Source organism: Cynocephalus volans, chromosome 1 (genome assembly GCF_027409185.1).
Source record: "Cynocephalus volans isolate mCynVol1 chromosome 1, mCynVol1.pri, whole genome shotgun sequence".
In the NCBI taxonomy this organism is placed as follows: Eukaryota; Metazoa; Chordata; class Mammalia; order Dermoptera; family Cynocephalidae; genus Cynocephalus; species Cynocephalus volans.
The window spans coordinates 6,438,335-6,464,374 of record NC_084460.1 but is presented as its reverse complement, the minus strand read 5'-3'; the positions used below and the strand labels follow the sequence as shown (position 1 = coordinate 6,464,374).

The window sequence follows — 26,040 nt, the reverse complement described above, 5'->3', positions numbered from 1 at the left end:
GACACACTGCGTAAGTTTTGTCCGTCTCCCCACTAAAATATAAGTTCCATGAGGGCAGGGATTTTGACTATGTTGTTCACTGCTGTAACACCAGTGCCTAGAAGAGGGAGTAGACCTTTCATCTGTGAATAAATAGATGGATGGACAGATGGATGAACTGGAATACATTTTTGTACACAATTGACAGGCCACTTCATTTACTCTCATTATCTACAGAAATACCTCCCAACCATGCATCTTCTCGTTGTTATCTTCCCAGCCCCGGTTTCTTCCACTTCCTCCAGTGGCTTTTGTAGCTTTTTCTGGGAAAACTGAGTAACTGGGCTCTCCTCAGCAGAGCTCAGCTACATGTGATGATGTGTCCTTGAGCTGCTCCTGCCCGGCACCAGCTTTGTCTCACCAGCATCTCTCACCAGTGGCATCTGGTATGTGCAGACAGGGACACTGCCCAGGGTAAACACAGTCACCAGAGCCACTGGTGAGGAGTGACTACACCTTCTTTCTGAAGAGACTAGTTAGTTTTTGAGCTGAAAAGAACTGGAAAATATACCATGCTGTAATCTTTTTAAAATTTCAGATGCTAAGATACCACACTAATTGAAATACACATACAAAATCTGTAGCAGGATCTCTCCCCTTCTCTTTGTTTCAAAGGGAAAACTTTGAAGTTCTGAAGACAAGAATATAAAGTTTCTGAGCCACAGACTTGCCTGATGTACAAGTCTATTAGGCCTCCAATTCCTTAATAACGTAATCACATCAACTCTACTTTTAATTGGACTTCCCCAATAGACAGAGTCCTTTGGACCCTTTTCCTGGCTCCTGTCCTAAGCCTCTCACATGCTATTTCACCGCATGTGTCTATTTATCTCTCTATCCCTTGCTTTTTTGGATAGTCATTCCCTTTGCCCATCCCCCTGGAGCTGTTCCACCCACGTTTCCACTAATGAAGGAGCCAGGCTCCCATTCTAGCCCTCCTAGGACAGGGTTGGCTGAGGACAAGAAGCAGTACAAGGTGAGAGGAACACAGTCTCCTGAGTCTGATTTCATCCATATTTGGACTTATAGAAATCTTGGCAGAGACTCTTGCTTTTGGGGCAGACAGTTCATTATGCTCTTCTTAAAGTGTGGCCAAAATTTGTGTAGATGGGCTTTATAAATGTGATCTGCTCCAGCATTAAAGATGCTCCATGCTGGGAATGCTCCCTGGAATTTACTCATTTCCCGGGCAAGAGGAGAAGCAGCATGCTTCCCCTGGAAGCTCTTGCTTTAGGCAGAGAACAGAATAACTATGTGTCTCTGTGGATGGCAACTGGTTGCCAGGCAAGCAGTGGATATGGCACGTTTTTCATAGCCCGTACTAAGAAAAATGCTCATCACTATCAATCATGAGCTGGGAGCTTCGCTCTGACTTAGGGTGGACTGAGGAGCCAAGATACCAATTCCTGAGTTTTAGAGGAAAGTTTCTCTGTGGCTCACAGGCCAATTTACTTATTTACCACACTATTCAGTGTCACAAACTAATTAGCTATTCTGCAGTTCCATCAACAGTGTAATAGATGCTGTCAGGCATTCTTCCAGAAAGAACTTCAATGGCATCATTGCTCATTGTTATAATCCATCAAAGGCCCCATCTTCTAACTTACAAAACTACTTAGTAGAGCGTGAAGGCCTTCTTAGATTATTAGATTATGTTGTTTCCAGTCCCTTGTTTGTGCGCTTTTATTTTGTATTTGCACATTGAGCAGAGCTATCAGAAAGGGAATAGTTGATGGATTTATTAATCAATCTTTGAAATAAGGGAGCAGAAATTCTGTTCTCTGTTAACATCTTTCTCTGTTAGCTGTCTTCTTCCCTTCCTCTTCCACCTGTTCCTTCTCTTGGTGGGTCTTCTCCCTCTCTGCTTAGGGAGAATTCCTGGCTTCCTGCCCTTACCTGCATGATGCCATGCAGCAAACACCCTGGGTGGCTCTTTAACTGTTTGGTTCCTTGACTACTTTAGGTGCTCAATGTTTAGAAACCTGTTTTTAAGAGTTAGACTGCTTAAGAGGACAGAAATGCACCTATTCAAAAAAAATTTTTTTAAATGAAAGAGAAAGATATTGCACATGGAAAGAGGAGGAAAGAGTGGGGTTAGAGTCACAGAGATCAAGGCCAAATGAGATACAGAGTAGTCAGAGCTAACGCAAAGGCTCTCAAATTTACCATGCATCACAATCACATGGGGAACTGTTCAAACACAGATTTTTGGGTCCAGCCCCCAGGGTTTCTGAGTCAGTAGGCCGGGGTGGGGCTCAAGACTTCGTATTTTAGCGACTTCCGCAGGAGCTTCAGGTACTGTTGCTCCAGGGGCGACACTTTGAGAACGACTGCGCTAGTCTGATGAGATCTGAATTTCCATGATTCACCATCGTTCACACACTTGTAATCAGTGTCATTTTTCACTCCCATTTCTATATCTGCAGTCTGCCACATGAAACCCCAGAGGAAGGGATTTGGTTCAATTTCTTTAATCTAAATGTATTCTGCCAAATTCCTCTGGGCCTCCCTCAACCCTCCCACCTAGCATTTCCCCAGACCTCTGAACCTAACCTCCTGAAGAGAAACCTTTGACTTCCTTTCCTATGAGAAAGCTCAGTGATGCCTGCAAGTCTACTGCAAAAGGGGAGAGAATTCTGTGCAGATATACATTTTTCCAGTAGCTGCTTGGTGGAATTATTCCTTTCAAACAAGCCCACAGCCGGAAGCCTGCTCCTCTGCCCGAAGAGACACAGCCTGAAGGAGGAGCATGTCTGATTTTAAAAAAAAGACTTCCCCTTAGCACAATCTCAACCGTCTTTTAAGGTCAAAGATTTTAAAAGGAATATGAAGTTTATAGATCAACAGCAGCTGTATCTGTGACTAACTTCTGTGAGAAGAAAATGATTGCGACCGAGACAAATGTTGCCCCAGAAGACAAACAGGGGGCTGTAAAGGGAGCTGGTGGTGACAGTGTTCTGCTGACCTCAGTGTGCTCTCCTCTCTGCCAGAACCCAGCCCAAGACAGAAGCTGGCCTCTTACTGTTTCGGGGCTTCTCCTCATCCATGCCTTCGTCCTCATTCTCAGGGTCGATGTCTTCTGCCTGAGTGATCCAGTCCAGGTAGCCTTTGAGGTCCTCCTCCAGCTGCTGCTTCTCTCGCAGCTTCTGGAAGTCTCCCCGAGCCTTGGCCTTCTCCCTCTCTTTGGAAAACTCTCTGGTGAGAGAGAGAGGGGTGGGCCGGGCAGGCAGGCACAGAGAAGGAAGGGAACAGGGAAGGGGCCAGGCATGGGAGGAGAGGTAAGATAAGGAGAACGAAAGTATTAGTCGCTTTGCACTGAGAAACTTGCCCACATGCCCCTACTTTCCAGACAGCCCACAAAGAAGGAGGGAAGAGTCACTGAAGGGGACATTCTTGTTATAGGCCACCAGAGTCTAAGGGGAGAATAAGGTCCATTTCCCTGTTTTCTGGATCATGATAAAAACAACTGTTCTCCAAAGACCTGGAAAATCCTTCTAAACAGTAACTAAAAAGCCCTCCACAATAGTTATGAAACATGCATTTCTTCTACTCAGTATTGGGAGGCAATTAAAACATTTTACAGAGGTCTCTGGGCAACACAAGTGTTGGGGCCAGTGGTGTGCCAAAGCCCACTCGGTCCTGAGGGCCAATGGTGCATGTCCCTCCCCAGCTCCAGCTTCAGGGGTGTCTCAATGGTAGCTTGAGATCAGCCACAGTGGGAATATTTACACCATGAAAATTGGCAGATGCTATCAACTAGGGCTTCCCTCGCACCCTCCTCCCCCCACCCCCTGCCAAGAGCTGCTTGATAAATATTTACCAGTATACCACTGATTCAGGACTTGGGGGATTTAATCTCCTCAATCTCTATGCTCATTACTAGAGTTCAATCTGCCGCTTTTAGCATGCCTGGAAAGACTTCTAATCTACAGAAGGCCCTTTCCCAAGTGGTGACAAATGAGGATTCCAAACACAAGAGAATGCCCTGGGGGCTGCCCTTTGGTTTAAAAAAATCCAATCAGAATAGAAAAATAAACAAAATCTAAGATGATATAAAAGTTAAATGATGCCTTCAGTTTAAAGTAATAATGAGTAGAGACTGGAATTGGATTGGGATTTGCTGGAAGAAGAGCCCATTGAAAAATTTCTTACAGAATAGCTATTCTTTTCTATGATTCTGACCTTATTTTCTTTCTGACTTTGAATTCACTTTCTGAGCAAGGAGGGGGCTGGCAGCAGAAGCAATAATCAACAAGGCTAGTTCTAAACTCCCAAAGCAAGACTGTGCCTTTTCTTTCAAAACAGGTAGATAGGAGTAATTTTGTCTTTGATATGCATTCTATGGGAAATGTGGCCCACAGAATGGCGGTGGTGATGGTGTGCGTCCCTGCGCACGCGTGTGTATGTGCACTGGGCAGTTGGTTGACTGGTGGAGCCACGATTCCTCTTTCACCAGCGAAGTCCTGGTTCAGGTAAAGAGTCTGCTGAACCTACCCTGAAGGAACTTCTCACACAAGCCAAATACTCTCCAGAAAAGGTGCCATGGAAGGAAGGACAGAACCAACCACCTACAGGGGGACAAAGTCTCAGCTCCTCATCCACTGCCACATAGGGTGGCTCTGTCACTGCATATGCTGAAGTGCTTGCATCTTGCCTGTGCCCCTGAGGAGAGCCCAGATTTTAGCACTCACTGTTTTTATGGTCAAATGGGTTGGGGCTGGGGAGGGAACTTTTAAATTGGGAGAATGTGGTGGTTGTCAAGCTAATGAGTTCTCTTCAACTGCTGCCTTAACGATGCTCTGGTTTGGATTGAATTTTCTTCTTAAATTTGATTGAATCCAATTCTAATTGGATTGAACTTGCTATTTCTTGGGCTCCCTGCCAACCAGCAGGTACCTTCATTTCCTTCCCAGGGATTTTCATGCCAGGGAAAAGGGACAGGATTGACAGCTCATAATGAAGATGAAAGTGAGTGTTTCTCTGCTTCTTCCCTGCTCTCACTGTTGGGAATGGGTGTGAAAAGATGCCCCCCTGCCCCTGAACCTTGGTCTTGCTCTCTGGAGAAAAGGTGCCATGGAAGGAAGGACAGAACCAACCACCTACAGGGGGACAAAGTCTCAGCTCCTCATCCACTGCCACATAGGGTGGCTCCAAATCAACTCCAAAACCTGCACTTCAAGGCCCCTCTTCTGACATCTTTCTGCCCACACCCATTTGCAGTCTCTGTCCCTCTCCTCTGGATGGGTCTGAGTTTGTAAGGGACTGAGTAGCTGAGGGCTCACATTAGCTCTTCGGGATGCTTTTGCAGAGGATTCACATTCTGTTTACAAAACACCCACCCATCCTTCTTTTGGTGGAGGGAGAAGAGGACCGGGACCCAACTGGAGTAGCAACAATTGCCCAGTCCTGTTTACAGCATCTGCCTATGAAGTGAAAGCTCATCTGTACTCCAGGACCTCTGGGGACTAAAACAATCATCCACAGGGAGAGAAGAAAAAAGAAGTGTGTTGGTGATTCTTCTCTGTGGAGGAAGGATGTGTTCTGGGGGCTGTGGGGACAGACAAATGGCACAGTCAGATGTGAAGTGCTGCTGGCTCCCTCTGGCTCCCATGGGCACAGGCAGAGCAGGGTTGTGGCAGGAGGGAAGGTGAGCCAAGGTTTCCCCAAGCAGATCCCATGAGGTGAGTAATTTGCTGAGTGGCAGTGCCTGGCTCTCTTTATCTCCTGGCCTGGAACTCAGCCATGTGTCTGCTCTGGGGACTGGGCTAATGAAGACACGAAGCCCCAGCCTGATGGGCTGCACTGGGCCCAGGGACTGGAGCTGGCTAGACAATCAGTCACAGCTGTGGGATTTGTCACAAGACAGGAGCGCATCTCTTGCCAGCAATGGCCAACATGAAAAATGAGGGGTGCAGTAGAGAGCCAGGGGCTGGCGCTCAGTGATGTAAAGGGTACAAAGGAGGTACACGTGGCAAATTCAGCCAGTGCAGACCACTGGGGCCCTAGGACCTCTGCTAATCAATACAATTGATCCTCATCGTTTGTGGATTGCACGTTACGAATTTACCCGCTCGCTGAAATTCATTTGTCACCCCAAAATCAGTACTGGTAGCATTTTCACTTGTTTGTGGATATGCACAGAATGGCACGAACTTCACATGCTCCCAACAGAGGGCAGGCGAGGTGACGCTCAGCCTTCTTGCTTCAGCTCTCGTACCGTAAGCAAGTGTCCTTTTCACAGACTATTTAGCGCCATGTTTTTGCATTTTTGTGTTCTTCGTTGGTGGTTTTGCTGTTTACAATGGTCCTACATATAGTGCTGAAGTACTGTCCAGTGTTCCTAAGTGCAAGAAGGCTGTGATGTGCCTTACGGAGAAAACATGTTAGAGAAGCTCTGTTCAGGAATGAGCGATAGTGCTGCTGGCCATGAGTTTAACATTAATGAATCAGTGACAGACATTAAGTAAGGTGTCTTTAAACAGAACCACACATAAAACAAGGTTCTTATTGGTTGTTGTTGTGACCAGAGGCTCATAGAAACCTAACCTTATATTTCCCTTAGGATCAGTGGTTCAATATTCACTAATTCAGCATTCATGGTGACTTCACAGAACATAATCATCATGAATATAAGGAGTGTGGCCTGTACATGTTGCCATATCTTCTGTTTCCACTCACCAGGCACGTGTGTCCTGGCCATTCACTGCTTTCTTCTGGACCTGGATGTCATGTCTTAACTGTGGTGTGCTCATCCACTTCCAGGTTGCAAAATGCTTACCCACCAGGTCCTTTGCTTTTGGGGGCAAGATACGTCCCAGACGGAAAAAGATGGGATGAGTAACTGTGTAAGAGATCCTGGGCCTCCTGCCAGCTTAAGGCCCACATTTGAAAGTCCATGTTTGCAATCACTTAAAAACAAAAGTAATCAGATTCCAAAGTCCACAGGCTTCCACCTGATTATAGTCTCAAGTGCAATTTCATGAATCTCATTGTCACTGCTGTCATTTTAATTCTAAGAGGCTGGAGATTGAGATTTCTGGAGGGGAAAGTAAGTTTAATCTGATTATTTTCTATACTAATACCTGTCCTATGACTTGCATAGGGGTGATGTGAGGACCAATAATTAACCTGGAAGTATTTTGAAAAAATCCAAGAGACGTATATTCTCTACACTGACTCCATCTAGCCTCATCAGAAATAAGGTGTTCTGGTTATGAGAATGTTGCACATAAAGGAAGCCTAACCCTCTGTTGACCAAAATCTTTGAATTTCTACTTGAATGAAAGCTCTAAAGAGTGTCATCCTCTCTACCTTCATGGGTGGAGCACAGCAGGCACAATTTAATCTTTCCATGGTGACTGAAGGACATAATTTATGAGGATGAGTTATTGTGCTGGGCTTTAAATAATATTATCCTTAATTGACAGATGTGGGGTTTCACACTCCTCCTCCCAGTCCCAGAATGCTCTGAGCCTGCAGTGCTGTAGAGTTGGTGGCTCTGGTCTCCCTCAAGGACCATCAGGATCTGCGGGGCTGCCAGCCCCCATGCTAAAAACCTTGCCCTGCAGCAGTCTTCTGCTGGTGCCTTTGCAGCTTTCTCCTGGGCATGTGCTGTATCCACTGGCTGTGTCCAGCAGCCTGCCCTGGACTGCTCTGCAGATGCCTGCTCCCCTTGTCCCTCCTGCTGCAACTCCGCTGTCCACCCCCCAACTGCTCAACTGTAATTTAAGAACGTGGGGCTAGCCATTTAAAAGGGCTTGGGGAACAGGGATAGAGGCTGTGGATTCACACTGCTTGGGCTCAACCCGGGATCTTCCATTTTTCACTTATTAGAATTGAGATAGTTTTCTCTTCTAAGCCTTGTTTTTCTTCTCTAGAATGGAGATGTGAACAGTACTCAGCTCACAGAGTTGTTGGGAACATTAAATGAGCTGATCTACCTGAAGCAAGAGCCCAGAACCTGACACAGAGAATAGCAGTGACTGTCTGTGCCATCACGGTGACAGCGAATTTCATGGAGCCAAGACTTTGTGAATGCTTCTTGAAGGCTGGCTTTATCAGAAGTCTGCCTGATGAGTAAGTGGGTTTACTGCATTCTTGTGGTGACTGTTACATTGTCCTAGCTAATGAAGCTGCTGACTTGACACCGTGTGGTCAGCCGACAGAAGCCTGATTCCAGTTTCTTCACCGCACAGGACAGGGGCAGCCCATTCAGATTGGCCAGCCCTCAACACATTTGGAGAGACCTCCTTAAACCAGGAAGGGGAGATGCCCACCCACAGATATTTCTTTGTTGCATGGAGGGTCTATCAGTGACTCTGGAGCTGCAAAGAAGCAGACGGCAGGTCTGGGAATGGATCGGGGAGCAGGTGGTAGGGAGGGTGTCCAGGAAAGACTGAAGTATGGACTCAGGGACTCAAGGTTTGGAGGTCAAATAGACTTAATGTTCCTGCGCTGAGCCATCTAACATTTTTGAGTACTACTAAGCACCAGGTTTTGGCTGAGGTGTTTGGACTGAATCAGGCCAAGACATGGCCTTCAAAATGATGTTTTTTCTAATGTCCACAGCCACTGTCATTTGACTTCTCTGCCTTGAGACAACCAGGAAGATGACTCTTCTGGGGGCCAAGCGTGACTGTGGGCAGAACTCTGTTTGAGGAGTCCTCACAGTCTGGCCCTCATTTTTCACTTTAGATTCCTAAGGGGAGTTGTACTTGCTCAGATTTGGTTCCTAGCCTCTACAGGAAGAAAGTGGAATTACACTTTTTAAAGGTTTAGAGCTCTGGCTTGTGTTATAGTTGCAGGTCATCAACATACACCTGACAGGAAGTGATGGGAGGATGGGAGCCAGCTGGTGCCCACAATCTGGTCCTGGTTGGTTATTTACCAGTGAACTGACATTGCACAAGTCACCAATGGCCTGGCTCACGTTCCTCAACTTTAAAAGGAGAGGCTGGAATAGTTATTGATTATTCTATTCAGTAATTCCAGTTATGATAGGCACCAAGTAAACAACAATCACCGCAATGATGGCACTATTTTTAAGCACTTACTATCAACCAGTCACTATGTTAAGAATTTTACATAAGCGATCTCATTCTATCCTCACAACCATGTATGAGTTGGTATTATCATCTTCATTTTTCAGATGGGGAAACTAAGATTTAAAAAGGCAAAGTTGCCCAGCATCATGCATCCAGCAAGTGCAGAGCTGGGACACCCACACGTCTGTCTTGAGTCGGGGCATGAAGTAGATTTTTTCAATGCTTTCCTTGGAGATTCACATGTATACATGGGCATTTTCTTGTGTTGGAACATTAAAATAAAAACCACTCGACCTTCCAGGCAACTAATTAGGGGCTTATAGTGTTCTACTCATTTTCAATCCCTGATGGATGGCCCTAGTCTCCTGTGTGGCCTCACTGTGGCGAGAAGCATGATGTCATCAAGGCCTCTAACAGGCCGCTGCCATGGGAGGAATGGAGCCAGGGTCGGGTGCTGTCCTCCACCCAGCCCCAGTGCATCAGGCTGCTGTGGGAGGGGGCGGCTGGTCCCAGTTTATGTTCTGAGTGAAAATAAAGAGCAATCTCCCTTCCTATGCCTAAGCTGCCCCCAGCATTAACGTCCCCAGATATTTAGAAAAGGCTATTCAAAGCAGCTGACCTGTCTCAAGCGGAGCAGAAATAGATTACCCCCTCCCCCACGCAGCAAAGGCAGCAGAGTGGGCACCCATGAGCAGGCCATCAGGAGCATTCAGGTGTCAGGCCTTGGCATGGCTGGCTGGACCTATGAAGGTGAGAGTGGGCTGAGGAAGTGTCTCAGCCTCTGTGTGGTGGACAGTGGCCATCCCCAGCTGCTCAGTGCTCCGGCTACATGCTGCTCTGTCGCTTTTAACTTCTTCTGAGCAAGGGCCAAATTTGGTTGATTTCATACTGGTCAGCTGGATAAATTTAAGGAAAGTATATTCCATCTCCTCTATTTTCAAATAATCTGTGGCTTTAAACAGTCAAGTGCCTTTTCCATTCAGAAAAGCAAATGCTAGAGATGGACAACTCAGCCTAGGAATTAGAAATGAAGTAGGTTTTTAGTCTGTTTGTTTATATTTTAAAACAAACTTCTTACCCTGGCCTGCTCACCACTGAATAAAAGTGATCTGAAACCTCTACTATTAGCCTGCCACACATTGTGACTGGCTCCAGAGAACAGGCAAGGCACATAGTCCATGAATCCTCCCTCAGATTCCTCCTGCCAAAGCCTTCTCACTCCAGTCTCCCCACGCTGCTCCTGCAGCTGGGGTCACTAAGGCACGAGGACAGTATTCTATCTTCTCAGATAACTACTCGAGGCTGGGAGGAGTTCGGTGAGCTGGCAGGAGACAGGTGGGACGAGGCATGTCTTCTCCATTGTCTACCACCCAAACCAATGGATTAATTCTTGTACATTTGACCCTTTACCCAGCCAGGCCAAGGACATCCACTTCAAGGCTCCCAAGGTGACCCCTTATCCCAGGTTCATCAGAGCCAGAAAAGGAATAGAGCCAGGAATAGCCAAAAGAATAAAAATAAAAGGAAAAATCAAGACCTTTTTCCTTGGTCTTGCTTACCCGCTAAGAACACCGAGAACCAAGTTAAGTACAAAAAATGACCCTATGATGATTAGTGTAACAAAATAGATCCAGGGCCAGTCCCCTCCTACAGCATCATTGACCTGGAAGAGTGGAATGATAGTTAGTGAGGCGCACTCAGCAGCCGAGCACGGCCAAGCGCCAGCCACAGCTCCCCAGATGCTGGCCTGAGCAGCGCCGGGACCCCGGGGGGGTCCTCTAGGTGCAAATCAGAGGCCAAATAGCCTGCCCAGCCAATGGTTCAGATTTTGTGGTTGGAGACTTTTCCCCCTGGTTGTCCTGGGCCTGTTAGGGTCCCTCCCTGAGGATCCTGGCCCTGGATGGAGTGGAACCTGGGACCTTGCTTGGCTGCATCGTAAAGAGATGTAGAAATGGTCAGCTTACCCGCTCAACACACCGAGAACCAGATTTAGAACGAAAAAGGATCCAAAGATGACCAGACTGACAAAATACACCCAGGGTAACTCATAGCCCATAGCGTCCTGCATCTGCAAAGATGAAGGAAAGTTAGGAGAAAGAGGAAGCAGAACTGGGTTAAAGCAAAGAGGCAGGCAGAAAGGTGTGTGAACAGACTGAAGGGGACAGACGGGCTGAGACTGGTTTTCATTCCCGTGGATCAGGATCCACTGTTACCCTTGGCATTATCTACATTTAAAACACCTCCCCGTGACCTTGATCTGAACTGTAAAGGACCTCTGCAGGCTCTGCCTCAAGAGGAACCTTGTCAGGCTCTCTCTGTTGTTTTTATTTTCTGGAAAAGAAAATTTCTCCAGTGCTTTCTATTCACTTGTTTAAGATGTTGGGTCACCCAAAATATAATTTCTTCAGCATGGGATGGTTTTAGCTCAGCTGGGTTTATGTAGCCATTCAATCTTCCATTCACCCTGCGGCACCCTGACTGTGGTGTCTGAAGCACGTCAACTCTTACTGACGGAGCTGGAGAACTGAAACTGAAGAGGGAGTGTGAGGAAAGGCATCTTCATAAAGGCTTGCCACCCGGGCCCTGGGCATGCGCAGAATTTAGAGTTAAACCCTAGGGCTGCACGAGCACTGCAGGCCAGGCCAGGAAAGGCAGTCCTTTTGGTTTATGTATTCAGAGAAGGGTTCCTGTGCCTGCAACTACAGCCTAGAGGGAAACCAGCCTTGACCTGGAAACTATGACCTGTGACTAATGGAACGATGCGGACACTTGTGGAGAGTGGCAAACACTACAGTAGATGGGGCAGTGCTGTGCTGGAGCTGGCCCCTGAGTGCTGTGCAGACCTCCCTGCATGTTCAGCAACATTGGTGGCTTCGAATTGGCCATGTGGGAGTATTTACACCACAGAAATGGGCAAACAATGCCAATCGGACTCCTCTACCCCTGGTCCCTAAGAAGTGACTGTTAAGCACTTGCCAGCTCACCACCGGCTAGAGCGTGGATGTGAAGATAGGTCACAGAGCAATGTTTTTATCAAAGAGGACATTTATTCTGATTGAGTTTCTCAAATCCATTTCTTCTGTTGCTTTCTGACTAGATTAAACATGGTTTAGTCCTAGCTTCTTAAAAATGAACCCCAACTCTGCCCTTGTGAAATTAGCTCACAGAAACCCAAATCCCTAAGGTATATGAGCTTCCTGAATGATTTACATCAGGGGACTGGCAGCATCCAGGAACCTGTTCTCACACACATCCTCAGGCCCCACCCTCAAGCCCTGCAGGTGTTTCTGATGCGTGGTTGAGAACCACCAGTCTACATCATTCTCTCCACAGCTCCTGACTTCAACCACAATGACACAACACATTGTATAATGAGTCACCACATACCTCTGGGATATGGTACAGGGGTGTTCCTCAAAGTGTGGTCCGAAGACCACCAGCATCAGAATTATTTGGGTAACTGTTAACAAAGCAGATTCTGGGGTCTCCTCCCAAGATCTCAGCATGACATAAATCTGCATATTAATCACCCCAGGTGATGCTAAGGTGTGCTGAAGTTTGATGACCACTGCTGTAATTTCTACCTTGGGTGCCTCCAATGAGTTTCAGGTGTGTTGGGTATTAATGCCCTCAGCCCTCGGAGCTTCTTGGGCACTGAGCAACCTTATCCATTTACTTAAGTATGCTGCATAAATATCATGTTTTCTGTGCACTTCAAATAAAAAAGACTGGGAGGTAGAGCGACCTACCAAGTCTGACTGACGTGTTACATCCAAATATGTTCTTTACAAATGCATCAATATTTGTTTGGTATTATTATTTTGGTTTGAGAAATCCACCAAATGTAGTCACAGTGCATAGTATAAAAATTGTGCCTGATGATTGTTGGTCTGAACAGAGTTAATGAGGAAGAGAAGAGTTCCCTACATAAGTCCACTTACCAATTAATGTATTAACATTAATGAATGTATTAAATTCAATTTAACATGAGTTTATTATGTGTTCCCATTACCACATTCTCTGCTGTATTTTCTTCATAGCACTCATCATCTTATAACTGTATAACTTACTTATTTATTCCATTTATTATTTATTGTTGGTCTTCCATTCTGGAATAAAGACTCCATGTGCCCAGGCAGTTCTGATCTGTTTGTTCACTGGTGTATCCCACATGCCTAGAAAAGTGCCTTGCACATAGTAGGTACTTAGTAAATGTTTGTTGAGTGAATGAATGAACTTAATATGTGCTAGCACTGTGCTGTAAATAGGAAGCCCTTGCCAGTACGGGAGACAGATAATTAAGAGGCAGCTGCAATACAGGGTGGTAAATGCAATTTGTATGCAGCGTTCCAGTAGTACAAGAGAAGAGTGGCCGTAGGAGCCTGAAGTGAGCAAGGGCCAGACCAGGCAGGACTGTGCAAACCTGGCACCATGTAGCCACTGAAGGCAAGAGGAGTTGAGGAGCAGGAAGGAAACCCAGAGTCTGTGGCATTCTGTGATGGGAATGGGGGTTTCCGGAACTTGGCAATTGTTAAAAATAGAGCCTACAGCTGTACAACCTTCCTGGTTGTGTGCTGGAGGATTTTTCCAGTGGCTGAACTACTAAAATATCCAGCAAAACAGCAGCTGCTAGGAGAGGCAGGCCAGAGGTCTTTGCACGTCAGACCTTGTCCCAATCCCTCGAGCCTGGGAGCCTTCCTTTTGCCAGAAGGTAACTGTCTGAGCCAACAGTGAAGAGGAAACGAAACCAGCAGAGGGAAGGGCAGTAAAAGTCTTCATCGCCAGAAGGAAGACAGAGCTGTGCCGGTATGAGGTGGGGCGGGATGGGTGAAATGAGTGAGGGAGGGGTGTGGGCTGCAGTGAGCTGGCCGGCCACAGCCACACAACGATGACCACAATGGCCACGGGTCTCCATGTAGTATGGGGGACTGAGAGGCAACCTTTTGATTATTCTTGGCATCAGTCATACTAGAGTCCACATTTTTTAAACAAGAATTTATTGAGCGTCTGCTACGTGTAAGACACTGTATTCTGTGTTGGACTCTCTGATACAGTGAAAGCAACAGGGTTGAAAACAGGCCTGAGAGGGGAGTCCAGGCATCTGCCAAGGAAGGGCCTCTGTGGACATTTGGATCCAAGGTCACACAAAGCCTTTTTATGTCCCTGTAGCTTTTCCTCTCTCAGATCAAATCCTGCTAATGAAGGTCAGAAGCAGCCTCTTCTAAATCAGTGCTTCACTGCTTTTTTTGGAGGGTGGGGATGTCAGGAAAGCTGATGAAAACTATGAATGCTCACCAGAAAAAATGCACCTCCACACAGCGTTCTGCAACATTTCAAGGGCGTGCTGACACCTGAGGCCCGTGGCGGGCCCCATGTGTGTGACTGACCCACTCTAACTGACCCCCAGCCTGTTCTGTGTGAACCCCAAAGGAGCCTTTTTCCCAAGTGTGGGTTAGGGGGTTGGGGGTGGCACAGGAGCCTGTTCTGAGCAGGCTCCCTTTGCTCCTTCCTGGCTGCAGACCCTACCTTTCTCAGGACAGGCAGGGACAGCCAATTCCAGGAGGCGAGAGCGTGCTCACACAGTTCGCCCTCCTAGCTGCTCGAGCCAGCAGATGGTGGGAGGGAGGGCTGGCTGGTACTCAGTCAGTTGCCTTGAGATGAAATCTCTCCTCACGGGTTCTGCATACCCTACGTCCTGTCAACATCTCACCTCACAGAAAACTCAGTCCTCCAGGCCATACAAACCCATGCATCCTGGAAACTCCCCTGGGCCCTTGATTAGTTTGGGTGTCCTTTCCTCCAGGCCACACAAACCCATGTATCCTGAAAACTCCCTTGGGCCCTTGATTAGTTTGGGTGTCCTTTCTTCCATGCCACACATGAGGGGAGTGGCTTCTGGCATCATTAACGACCTCAAGACCAGCACCCCATAGACAGCCAGGGCCATGTTGGGCAAACACGTGGTCTCCACCTCTCCATCGCCCTGTGTTTCTGCTTTGATCCCTTCCTTGGCTGTGGGCTAGTTCTTTCAGAGGCTCAGAGGGGACTAGCAGTCCAGAGCCAGGAGGACAGATGAGAGGTTAATGAGCTTTAAGGTGGTCCTAAGAAGCCCACCACTCCCTGGGAGAGCAGGGCTCAAGGTGAGTCCCTGTCTGCCCAGCTATGGTCTGAAAGGAAAGCTCCCTTTTGCTTTCTCTCCTACTTTCCGCTCTTTATTCCGGGACACCTACATCTGGGGGGAGACTGCGTAGCAAGCAAGCACCCAGTGCTGGGGGTCCCTGAAGTAGGGCAGTGCTGAGTGGCAAGACTGACGTCTCATTCAGTTGGAACAGGGCTTCTAAGAAGAGAAAAAATAAATAATCCTATTTTTAAAAATGACCCAGATTGCTGACACCCTTATTTGGAAGTGATAAAATGGACAGACACTTCTTAGGAAGCTTTGTGACCTTCCCAAGGAAGGCACACAGAGAGGTGTCTTGACATTTGTCATTTGCAGCCATCAGAACTAACAGGGTGACCCCCCTGGGCTGAAACACCAGCCTCACCATTGCAAGAGCCTGTGGACAGAGCAAAGGGAATTCTCAATGAAGAATACCAAAGGCCCTTCTGAAACCAGCATCGAACTCCTCAAGGGGACCCCAGCCTCAAGCCTTCAAATCCACCATTTGTTTTTCTCCAAAAAGAAAAGCAGGAGGAATGCCACCTTCCCTGTCCCCTCAAGGACACTCCCGATCTGAGCTGACATCCACGGGGGTTCACATTGCGTGGACTTTCTCCTGTAAGTTTTAGGCACAGGTGCTGTGGATCCCAAAAGCCTGAATGGTTTCAGCGAATGCCAAGAGAGAGGCTGTCCCTCACCATCAAGGGGCAGGAGGTGTGAACCCACAAATGTCACAGTACTCTACATGGAGTGTCACTAGAAAACAGGACTGGGGGGCCAGTGTGTGCCAGTCAGCCCAGGGCAATGGCTCCATAAATCTGTGACTATTTGCGACCTACACCACGTTGCTTGCTGGGACATGAGTGTCCATCTATGGTCACTGCATGAGTAACACATTAAGAGCAGGTCTCGCTTGACTTCTTTCTGCCCCGCACCTGCTGATCATTGCACGCAAAAACCCACGAGTGCCTCAGAGCACAAGTAAAAGCCTGGTTTTTGTGGGAGAAGGAAACAACAGGCTGCTAACACCAAGGCAAGCCAACAAAACATACTCCTCCATGTATTAAAAAAGATCCCTGGCCTCCGCTGGGATCAGGTGCTTGCATCGTGTGGGAGGCTAGGAGCCATAGGGGAGTGACGGCCTAGGTCTGAAGATCTGTAGGGGACAGCTGGCTCCCAGTCAGAGGGGCTGCCAGTGAGGCATGGGATCCAGCTGCTGCCTGTGACTGCACCTGGGGGCTTCAGGGCTGAGAACACATGGAGCAGCTGAGCAGTTTCTTGGGTCTGTGAAAAGAACCTAAAACACAGGTCTCTGCAGACTCCCAAACCGTGTGAAACTTGGCTGCCTTCCTCCAGGCACAGGAGATTCTCCCTTGGTGCCCATCCAGCCTCAAGGCCAGAACAACCCCACTTCCACCTGCAGTGTCCTGTGCCCCTGCTCCCGTGCGCGCGCGGCCCTGTGCTGCTGAGCCACATGATTGTGCAGGTCCTGTGACTCTTCAGTGAGACCTGAAGCCCTGGACGGCAAGCCCAGACTCCCTGTTCAGTCTTGGGACACAGCAAATGCTCAACAAATGCTTGTTAAATTGAATTATTGAATAATAAGGACTCATCTAACACCAGTGAAATGAATAAAATAAAACCCAGTAAATAAATGAATGAATGAATGAATGAATGAATGAATAAAAGCTTTGAGAGATGCTAATTCTCTTCCTTGATATGTTTATAAACCACCACTTTGTTTAGATAACAGATTCTGGTTTGAGCAGCATGTGCAGCATGTGATCAACACTCTGAGGCAGACTAAAAGTTAAGGACCACAGAGTCCTAAGTAGGACCTAACACTGTCTGCTCTGACACCCGAGAAAGAGTCTAGAACGTTGTTCTTGGGTTCACTTAGAATCAGGTCATCAGTAGCACTCAGCCCCATCACCTCTGCTTTTTTAACATCTTCAGACATGCTCCATATTCTGTAGTGAAAGGAGGTGGCTTTTTGAAGACAAGATGGAGTGAGAAAAAAATTGGATAAAATACCCAAGTTCAACCTGTTTGGATGTAAAAGAACTTTGTCATAAACAAGGGATATTTTAGCAGCACCAAGACCAAAGATTAGAGGCTGTCTTGGGTGTGCATGTGAATTTTGTAGGAATACCTTCTCAGCACACCCAGACAGGTATGTGGGACATCAAGACAAAGCATGGAGTTGCCAACTGACTTATGAAAAATTAAACCATCGTACTTTGTTCCCAAGGTCTCCTTCTGGCTCAACCAAAACTAATCCCAGGTACTAGAGGAAACACTATTTGTGATTCTAAAAATCTTTCCTTTACATGATTTCTCATTAAGTATTCTTTCTAACCTTAATTTTAAGCTCGACTTTTAATTTTAAAAAATCAGTAAAGGAATGGATCACAGAGAAACCAAGTAAAGCAGCAAGGGTGATATCAGGAAGAGGGTTACCTCAGTAGGGTGGGGAGGAATGTGAGTCTAGGAAACACATACCAGAGGCACTTTACTGTGCCCCACGGTGTGCAACGTTCTCAGGAGTCCCTAAATCAGAAGGGCATTGAGTGAGCAGAGGTCAACAGAATCCTCTGGATGAAGAATTACTGAGGCATCTAGGTTCCTAGAGAGCTAGAAACATTTATTCTAATGCGATGCCTACTATGACTGCTGCCTCTCTTCCCACCGTTCTCACAAGCAACCTTCTCGCAGTATTCCAAACCCCAGGTCAGTGGCCATGTTATTCTGTTACCCATAAGCATGGGGCTATCTCAAGTGCTGGGTACAAAGTCAGCACTGAACAGATATTTAATCGATGTTTATGCTTCCTGATTGTGATTTAGCCACAATGTGGAAGGAATAATGCTCAGAATTGCAAACTGACCCTTATTCTCAGATCATGCCCGAGAATCCTACAGATAGAGTCCTGCAGATCAGCCTTATTCAGTAGCCTCATATCTTTTGGAAGGCACACGCCTAAACCATATTATATGGTTAAGAGGTAGTCGAGTAGTCTTGAATTATATGCAGAAGGCTACGGATGTTTGGTTTAAAACACACACACACCTAAAAGTAGAAACAGAAACCAATGGTAATGTTACACAGCTCTGCATTCTTCCCTCTCTTGGTGCTTCACTGCTCCTAAGGAAGGCCAGTGCTTTTTATCTGCTCACATTCCCTTCATCTACCAACCCCGTTTTTAAAGAGGCTTGGGCATTCTGAGAGAATATGGAGAAGCTTTCCAAGGAAATCTCACCCAAACATGAGTTTTGGTTTAGTTTCCAAATCTCTCTTACTCTGTCATCTACAGACTCCTAGAACAGAGCACTAGGTACAATTATTGTTTTAAGAAAACTGTTCGGATTGTTGAGGCCTCAACCCAAGGCTTGGCCAATGGCTTTCCTAGCCAAGGCAATGTTCAAGTGTTACTTGACCAAATTTGATTTTATTTTTAGTCCACTAACTCTTCAAAATCTTAACAATGTAATGCAATAATGGATGTCAGAGAAAAAGAGAAATAGACTCGACATTATCCAAAATAGGAGGCAGATGTTGGCTGTTTGCTACTGGTGACCACCCTGATCCCTCCTATCCCAGGCTATTTCCAGTGACTGAGTCAATTACTTCTTTAATGTTCTCATGACCTATTCTTTCCCCAGGAACATCTATCCAGCTGTTTGGTGGTTCCAAAGAACCGGCTCTAGGTTCATTGCTATGCTTGGAATCTTGGCTGCTCTTTCCCAAGTCCTCTAGACTTGCCCTTTGGGCTAGAAGGGAAATTCATTCTTCTGAGTGGAGGACCCTGCTTCCCTGACCTCCACAGAAATTGTGTCCTTCAACTGGTTCAAATCCAGTGGCATCAGACTCACCTGGAGAGCTTTTCCAAAGTGTAGGTACTAGGGCTCTAACTTTGGAAATTGTTTGGAATTTGGAATTCAATGGCTTGAGGGCAGTCTGGGTATTTTCTTATTTAAGATCGCTCCATGTTTGATGCTAAAACATTCTGAGATTTGAGAGTCTGGGGGTTAGAGATACAGGTCTAGAGGCAAGGAGGAGCAACGCTCAAGGGGAAGGAAGGAAGAGAAAGAGGGAGGAAAAAGGAAGAGAGGAAGAAATGGCCACAGCAAGGTCAAAGCAGTTAGAGATACTATCTGAAAGCAGGCGCATTGGGCTGGGAGGTGCTTCTGTCATGAATACCCAGGTAGGAGGCTCTGTTTCAGTCTTAGGTGTGTGTGCACGTGTGTGTGCACTCACATGCAGGCACACACATGTGCATACACATGCACAACATGGTCATTTTGGAAAGGTGCCACTCAGAGAGTGGTGTGTCTCACGAGCCAGGTTGTTCCTTCACCTCTGACACTTTTCTGTTCCCAGCTTGAGCTCCATCACACTCCCCAGGGGAGAAAGCACAACACAGCTGCTGAAAATTGGCAGTCGCATGCTGCTTCTCAGTCCCCACTCTGGCTGTCATCATGACAGCATTTCTTTGGGTCACATCTAGCTGGTGCGGTATCAATGACTTGTGGTGGGGAGAGGGAGGGAATGATGGAGGAAGATCATAGCAATACACCAGGGCTGTCGGCAGAGTAAATTATACCCATTCCCCCACCCCACACCCACCCATCTGCTACCACCCTGCCCTCAGTCTGAGGCCGTGGAAGGCTTTTCCATAGCAACATAAGGCATGAGTTTGAAGCCCATGCAATGAGGCTCCATGGCACAGTTCCATATGATTATATAGTCTATGGCCCACGGACAGAAACTGCCCATTTGCAAAAGAATGTTTCTATCCTTGGCTGGCCAGAGGGGCCCGCCCAAGGTAGAAGGACCTGCTGTGCTAAATAAAATTAATTTGCCCAAGTGTAATAAGTTCAACTCCTCTGTCTTACTAATTATTCAAAACCAAGTTCTTATTGAGTATGAGCCCGAGAGATGTTTTCCAATGTTTCATCTTAGTTTGAGGCAGAGGTGATTGGCCTTTGTCTTTTGAAAGCATCACAACACAAAAACTTTGTTCCAGTTGTGAGGCCATTATTCACTTTAGAGTTTACTATGCTTCCCTAGACTGAGCTTCCTAGACTGAATTGGATCTTATTTATGACTGAATCCTATGAGCCCAGGATCACCCATACATGCAAGGACAGTCAATAAATGTTTCCTAGGTACAAGGTACTCAAGAGGTACAAATTTCATAGCAACACTGGGTTTTGGCAGGTAGACTATAATGTAAAAGCTGGGAAAAGACGGTTTTCAAGTCAATAGGACATGGTGCTTATAAAAAACTTTAGAAGATATGATACTGTGCATCACATCTCTGTACTGTTACAGAAGTCTTCCTTCTGATGCAGGAAGAAGCTGACACCTCTCTGGGCATGACCTCCCTCCTGTGTGGCAGCTCTGCTCCATGGGAAGACACTGCCCTCTCACTCTCCTGCTTACTCTGCAGACATGGTCCCTACGCAGGCTCTTACGCCGTTTGCATCGTGGCCAAATAAACTGAACTATTTGCATAACTCTGGGAGAGATGGTATTTTTAAGACCAGCAACATGCTTTATTAGCTCAAATTCTGGAGAACAACACTGGATTCTGGCAAGTCATTTCTCATGCTGAAGTAGGAGATACTACAAAGAATGTATTTTCTGGAGTTTTTCCAAATAATAGACTTGACTCTGCCAGTATGGAGACAGCTCAAATATGGTGTGTGCATTTGCCTATGGGAGTAGGCTGTATAAAAATCTGGCACTTCAATGGCTTGAAAATTGGCAACGTAGTGTTGGCTGCTGGATAACAAAAGGGGCGTCTGTAAAATAAAAGAAGATTTACTATTGATTGGTTGGCACTCAATAAATGGTGTTTCTAAATATGCACTGCATAACCAGCAGAATGTTTTGTTAGTGGTAAAAATGATGACAACGCATTTGTCTGATGGGCTATTCTAATATTTTAAGGTGAGATTAATATGAGAAATAAAAATATAGCATACCACAATACTACACAATTCAATAAAAATGGTTTCTTCATATAGTTGCTTTTTAGAACATCAGACCTGACTTTCTCTTTGGCCTGAAGAATTCATTAATTCTGCCTTCTAGCTCACTTTTGGGGAAGGAGGCAAGAAAAGGATAAGACTAGAAGGAACCCTACTATGGGAAGAGGAGTTGAATGGAATCCTTGTGCCAGGTTTGGCCAACTCATTCACAGAGCATTGACCTCATGCCACAGTCTTGCCCTATGGTCAGACTAATGGAAAGATGACATTTCTCTAAGGCTGGTAGGCAGGGAGAGAAGACTCATTAGGGTGAGAAGTTCATGCTTTGTTTCTCAGGCAAAACCTGGAAGAAATCAAAGACACTCATCAACTATTCCATCAAGATTTGAATATGACTCCAAAATCATGGGGAGAAGGGAAAAGGGAGATGTCAAGGAAAGGCTCCCAGCCTCTGCATTCCCTGCCCTCTGGCTGCCCATCTCATGCTACATACCCAGTACAGCACGTCCGTCCAGCCCTCCATTGTGATGCACTGGAACACCGTCAGCATAGCGAAGGCAAAATTGTCAAAGTTGGTGATGCCGTGCTTGGGTCCATCCCAGCCGGGCTTGCACACAGTGCCATTCTGACACTGCCGCCCGTGGCCTGTCTCCAGAGCACAAGGTGAAGGATCATCTTCAGCTGGAACATCTTGAATGGCCAGGGGAAAAGAGCAGCAGAAAGCAGCAGGGAGGGAGATACACAGGTAGAGAAAGAGGAAAAGAAGTCAGAGAGAAAAGTGATGGGATAAGGTTGATGGGGTAGACAGAACCACCACAGCAACAATAACGCAGAACAAGTCTTTCTGACTCAGTTCCCCCATGTATGAACTGAACAACATAGAAAACTGGGCACTCATTTTCGGCTGCCATCCATTTGGAAGGTCAGTGCTTTCAACTGAATGTTGTAAAGACTGTATTTTCACCTCAGTAATTGACTACAAAGACAGCAGGGCTATTGCTCATTCAGTTGTAATGTGTCAGCATCATAGCCAAATGGCCAATCAAAAAATAATGACGATGCAACTAGTTCAAGTAGAAACTGTCCTGGAAAATGACAGGAAGTTCACATCTTCTTTTCTGGTGGTGAAGTATCTATAGACACTTCTGTTAGAACACCAGCATTGAGAGTGTGGGCTATACTGATGCGAAGACTCCCTCACATTGCTAGCCAGCTGATCCTCTTCAATAGTGCTTCAGACGATGTGTGGGTCTTTTACATTTTACATGATGCATCCCAGGGATGTCACTATAGAGTGAAGGCTTACACAGGTGAAAACAAACTCTGACTGTGGGAGAAGTGCGCACCAGCAGTAGTCCTCACAGAATGCGTGAGAGCACACTCTACCAATGGTATTCCACGCGTGTCAGCTGGAGCCCTGCGGCACTGTGCTGTGCTCTCCAATGCCTTTTGGAAGACAAGAATCACTTACTGAGCTCTAATCAGAGTGGAAGTGGGTGACAGGGACAATACTTCCTAGGTATGGACAGGGCTTTTTCAGGAAACACTGTAACATATTGTCTGTGGCTAAAGACAATGATTGGGCAAATCCCACATGCTGGGAAAAGCAAATTAATGAATTAAGATGTGGTTGAAATTTTTGGTATGGAGATCATTGGTAAGCTTAAATAAGAGTTGACTGGTCTAAGAATTTCCATTGTGGTAAAATACTGTGGAACGTTATCATCCGGAATTCACAGAAGGTTGTGAAATTAAGAACATTGACTTGTACTTATAGAAAGTAATGACAATAACAAACAGAAGAGACCTAAGTTCTAACAAAAAAAATCGCCTCTAACAAGAGTGAAAATATGCCCCAGAGAGAGAATTTCGCTTGTAGTTCTTCATTTAGAGACAATGGGTCACCCAGGAACTGTCCTTGTTCCACAGCATCGAAACGATCCCAAGTGTGATTATTTTCCTGCGGGACATGGGCTCTGTATGGAAGTCTACTGGTTGGTTGGCTGTTTCTCAGTTTGTGGCTTTAAATTTGCAACTGTTCACTACTGATAGGAAGACAGGAAGAGAAACATTAGTCCTTGACTGGGAGACAATTCTTAGCAGAATGGAGTTAAGTACTGTGGGGGATTACATGCCCAACTGTGTCTTCCTGGCAGCAGCGGCACCTGCTCCTCCTCCTTGTCCTCCTCCTCCCTCTCTCTCAGCTTTATTGAAATACAATTTGCACGCCTTGGAATTCATCAATGTCAATGCACGGCTCAGCTATTTTTAGTAAATTTACAGTTGTGCAGCTGTCACCCACAATCCATTTTAAAACACTTCCATGACCCCTACAATGCCTGTGTGCCTGTTTCCAGTCAATCCCTGCTCCTATTCCTAGCCCCTAGCAACCTGATCTGCTTTCTGTCTCCATACCATTGCCTTTTCTAGAAAGTTCATGTGCATGGACTCGTACACCATGTGGCTCTCTGTGTCCATCTTCCTTCACTTAGCCTAGCATTTCTGAGGTTTGTCTGTGGTGTTGCACATGTCAGCACAGTCTGTTCCTTTTTATTGCTGAGCAGTATATTTCATTGTATGTTCATCATTCACCAACTGACGGGCACTTAAATTATTTCCGGTTTTGGGCTATTATGAATAATGCTGCTTCCTGGCTTATTCTTGGCCTGGTGCCTTGTTCGATGACCAAAGGGCATCTACTGGTCCCTGAGCGGTTTGAGGGACTGACAGCATCCACACCATTTCCTTATTCCAGGGTCTGGCTCCCCAGAGGGCTCCGTTAATGCAGCTAGACTAAACTGCACTCCAGTCACAATTTTTTGTGACTTTTGAAATTGTGAAATATTTAGAGATTTGGATGTGAGGCTATAAAAAGGAGGAAAACTAAAAAGTGAATCCCAAACCTAAATAATACATTAAACAGTAAGAGACTAAAAAATCAAGAACTCAATAGATCATAAATTCTGTTGCGTTCTCACCCATTCTAATAGTTTTCTAGAGTAATGTGTTCAGTCACTATGATAAAAGGGCTGGAATCATATGAGAGATGTGACAAAAAGAGAGGGAAAAAAAATGGGAAACTTGTATTTCTTTTTCTCATGTTTTTCTTTTTAGCAGAATAAAGATGCTGTTAATCTTCAAGTTGTGACTGCTAATCTGACAGCTTTCCCTGCATTCTCAGTTCCTGAAACAGCAGAAATGAAGAAAAAGGGAGACTGCCAAAGTGAGTTCTGAGTGTCTTAAAGGAAGGAAGACATGTCTGGGGACTTTACAAATATATGTTAAAAGGAAAATGGCACAAAGGGGAAGTGATCTTGTTAATAAGAGAAAGAGATGTGATTCAGAAAGGGTATCGATTCAGAAAGGGTATCTCTAAAAGCTCAAGTCCCACTCTGCTATTTTAAATGTCTCAGACAACAATAAAAGAGATGTGAGAACAATTGGGAAGCAGTGATGACTTGGTAAAAATAGGTATCTATAAAAAGCACTAAAGAGAACACTCAAAAACGTGAACACACACCAGTCAGCAGGTCCTAGTGATATACACTCCAGGATGAGGAGAAATTAGCTTAAATGTGAAAATGTGTTGGTTTTCTTTTGCAGAGTCAGGAAGCCTGAAAGAGGGAAGTGGGAGCATGTGGCAGAAGGAAGAAACAAAGCATGAGGTCTACGTCTCATAACAGAAGTGAAGAGGGCAGCATCCTTCTGGAAAGCCTAAATTAAGTTTTCAGTAAAATAATGGAGGTGAAGGTTAGGAGAGGTTTTAGAAATGCAGTTAATACCAACAAAACATGAAATTCTGGGTGAGCGCCAGTGAGTGGGTCCAAGGAGAGATCCCCAAAGACATAATCAGTACGTTTTTAGGGGCCAACCTTAAGGAGTGAATAGAATGAAGATGACTTCATTTCTAGGCTTTAGCCAACCAATTATTTGCCAGTCTCAGGGGTAATTATTGTGCTTGGGAGAGCTACTCAGAGTGGCTTGGCTCAGAGCACCATAAACAGATGGGACAACCAGGAACAAAAGGTCTCAGCATATGGTGATGTATCTGCTGAGGAACCAAGAAGGTGCTTTGCAGATGCCTCAGGGATTAGTGAAAGATGGCCTCTCATGAGACTGTCCTCACCAGGGACTGCGCACTGGAAGGGCAGCCTACAGGCAGAGCAACGGTTCACCTGGCCAGCTCCATAGTTTTCTTATATGCACTTCACAGGAAACGTGCTAAAAATTCGTGCTAAACTCTAGAAGTACATAAAATTCACAGTTTGTAAAATAACATCTAAGTATAAAAAGAAGAATTTGATGTAAATTCCATTAAAAATTATAAAAAGGGGTTCGCAAAGCACTTTTGTATGATTAAATTTGTAGAAAATATGGTAATTCAATCCAATGGAAAAAAATCTAAAATCTAAAAAAAAAAAGAAAGAAAAAACCACCCCAAATCATTCTAAAGGTTATATAAAACTCTCCAAAACACATGGGGATGGGTCATATAGACTGCAGGTTTTAGTTTTCTGCTCTGTGGCTGCACTGTGTCCAGGCTCCTGAACAGTTCTTCCTCCTTATCAGTGTTAGTCACTGTGGGTGGACAAGGCCCTGATGACAGCAGCACCATGTTTTGGTGAGAGCAATGGAGCAGGTCCTGGACTGTCATCAGACAGTAGGTTTATGAATGAGGCGATCGGGAGCTCCTGTTGGCCGAGCTTTTAAGAGGAAAGACTTCTGCAGCTGTGTTTCCAAGTGGGGAGCCTGACTCCACACGGGAGAGTGAGGTCACCTTCCTGGTGGAGCCTGGCCTGGC

General features: G+C 45.9%; 1 protein-coding gene across 1 annotated transcript in view; it reads right to left on the bottom strand.

Moving 5' to 3' along the window:
• Positions 1-26,040, bottom strand: part of CACNA1C (calcium voltage-gated channel subunit alpha1 C) — a 609,830-nt gene that overhangs the window by 154,104 nt on the left and 429,686 nt on the right. The window contains exons 7-9 of the mRNA XM_063076446.1: positions 21,733-21,929; positions 10,643-10,746; positions 3,062-3,234 (exon numbers count right to left, since the gene is read on the bottom strand). Of these exons, the coding sequence (XP_062932516.1) occupies positions 3,062-3,234; positions 10,643-10,746; positions 21,733-21,929 (474 nt within the window). The remainder of the gene's footprint in view (positions 1-3,061; positions 3,235-10,642; positions 10,747-21,732; positions 21,930-26,040) is intronic.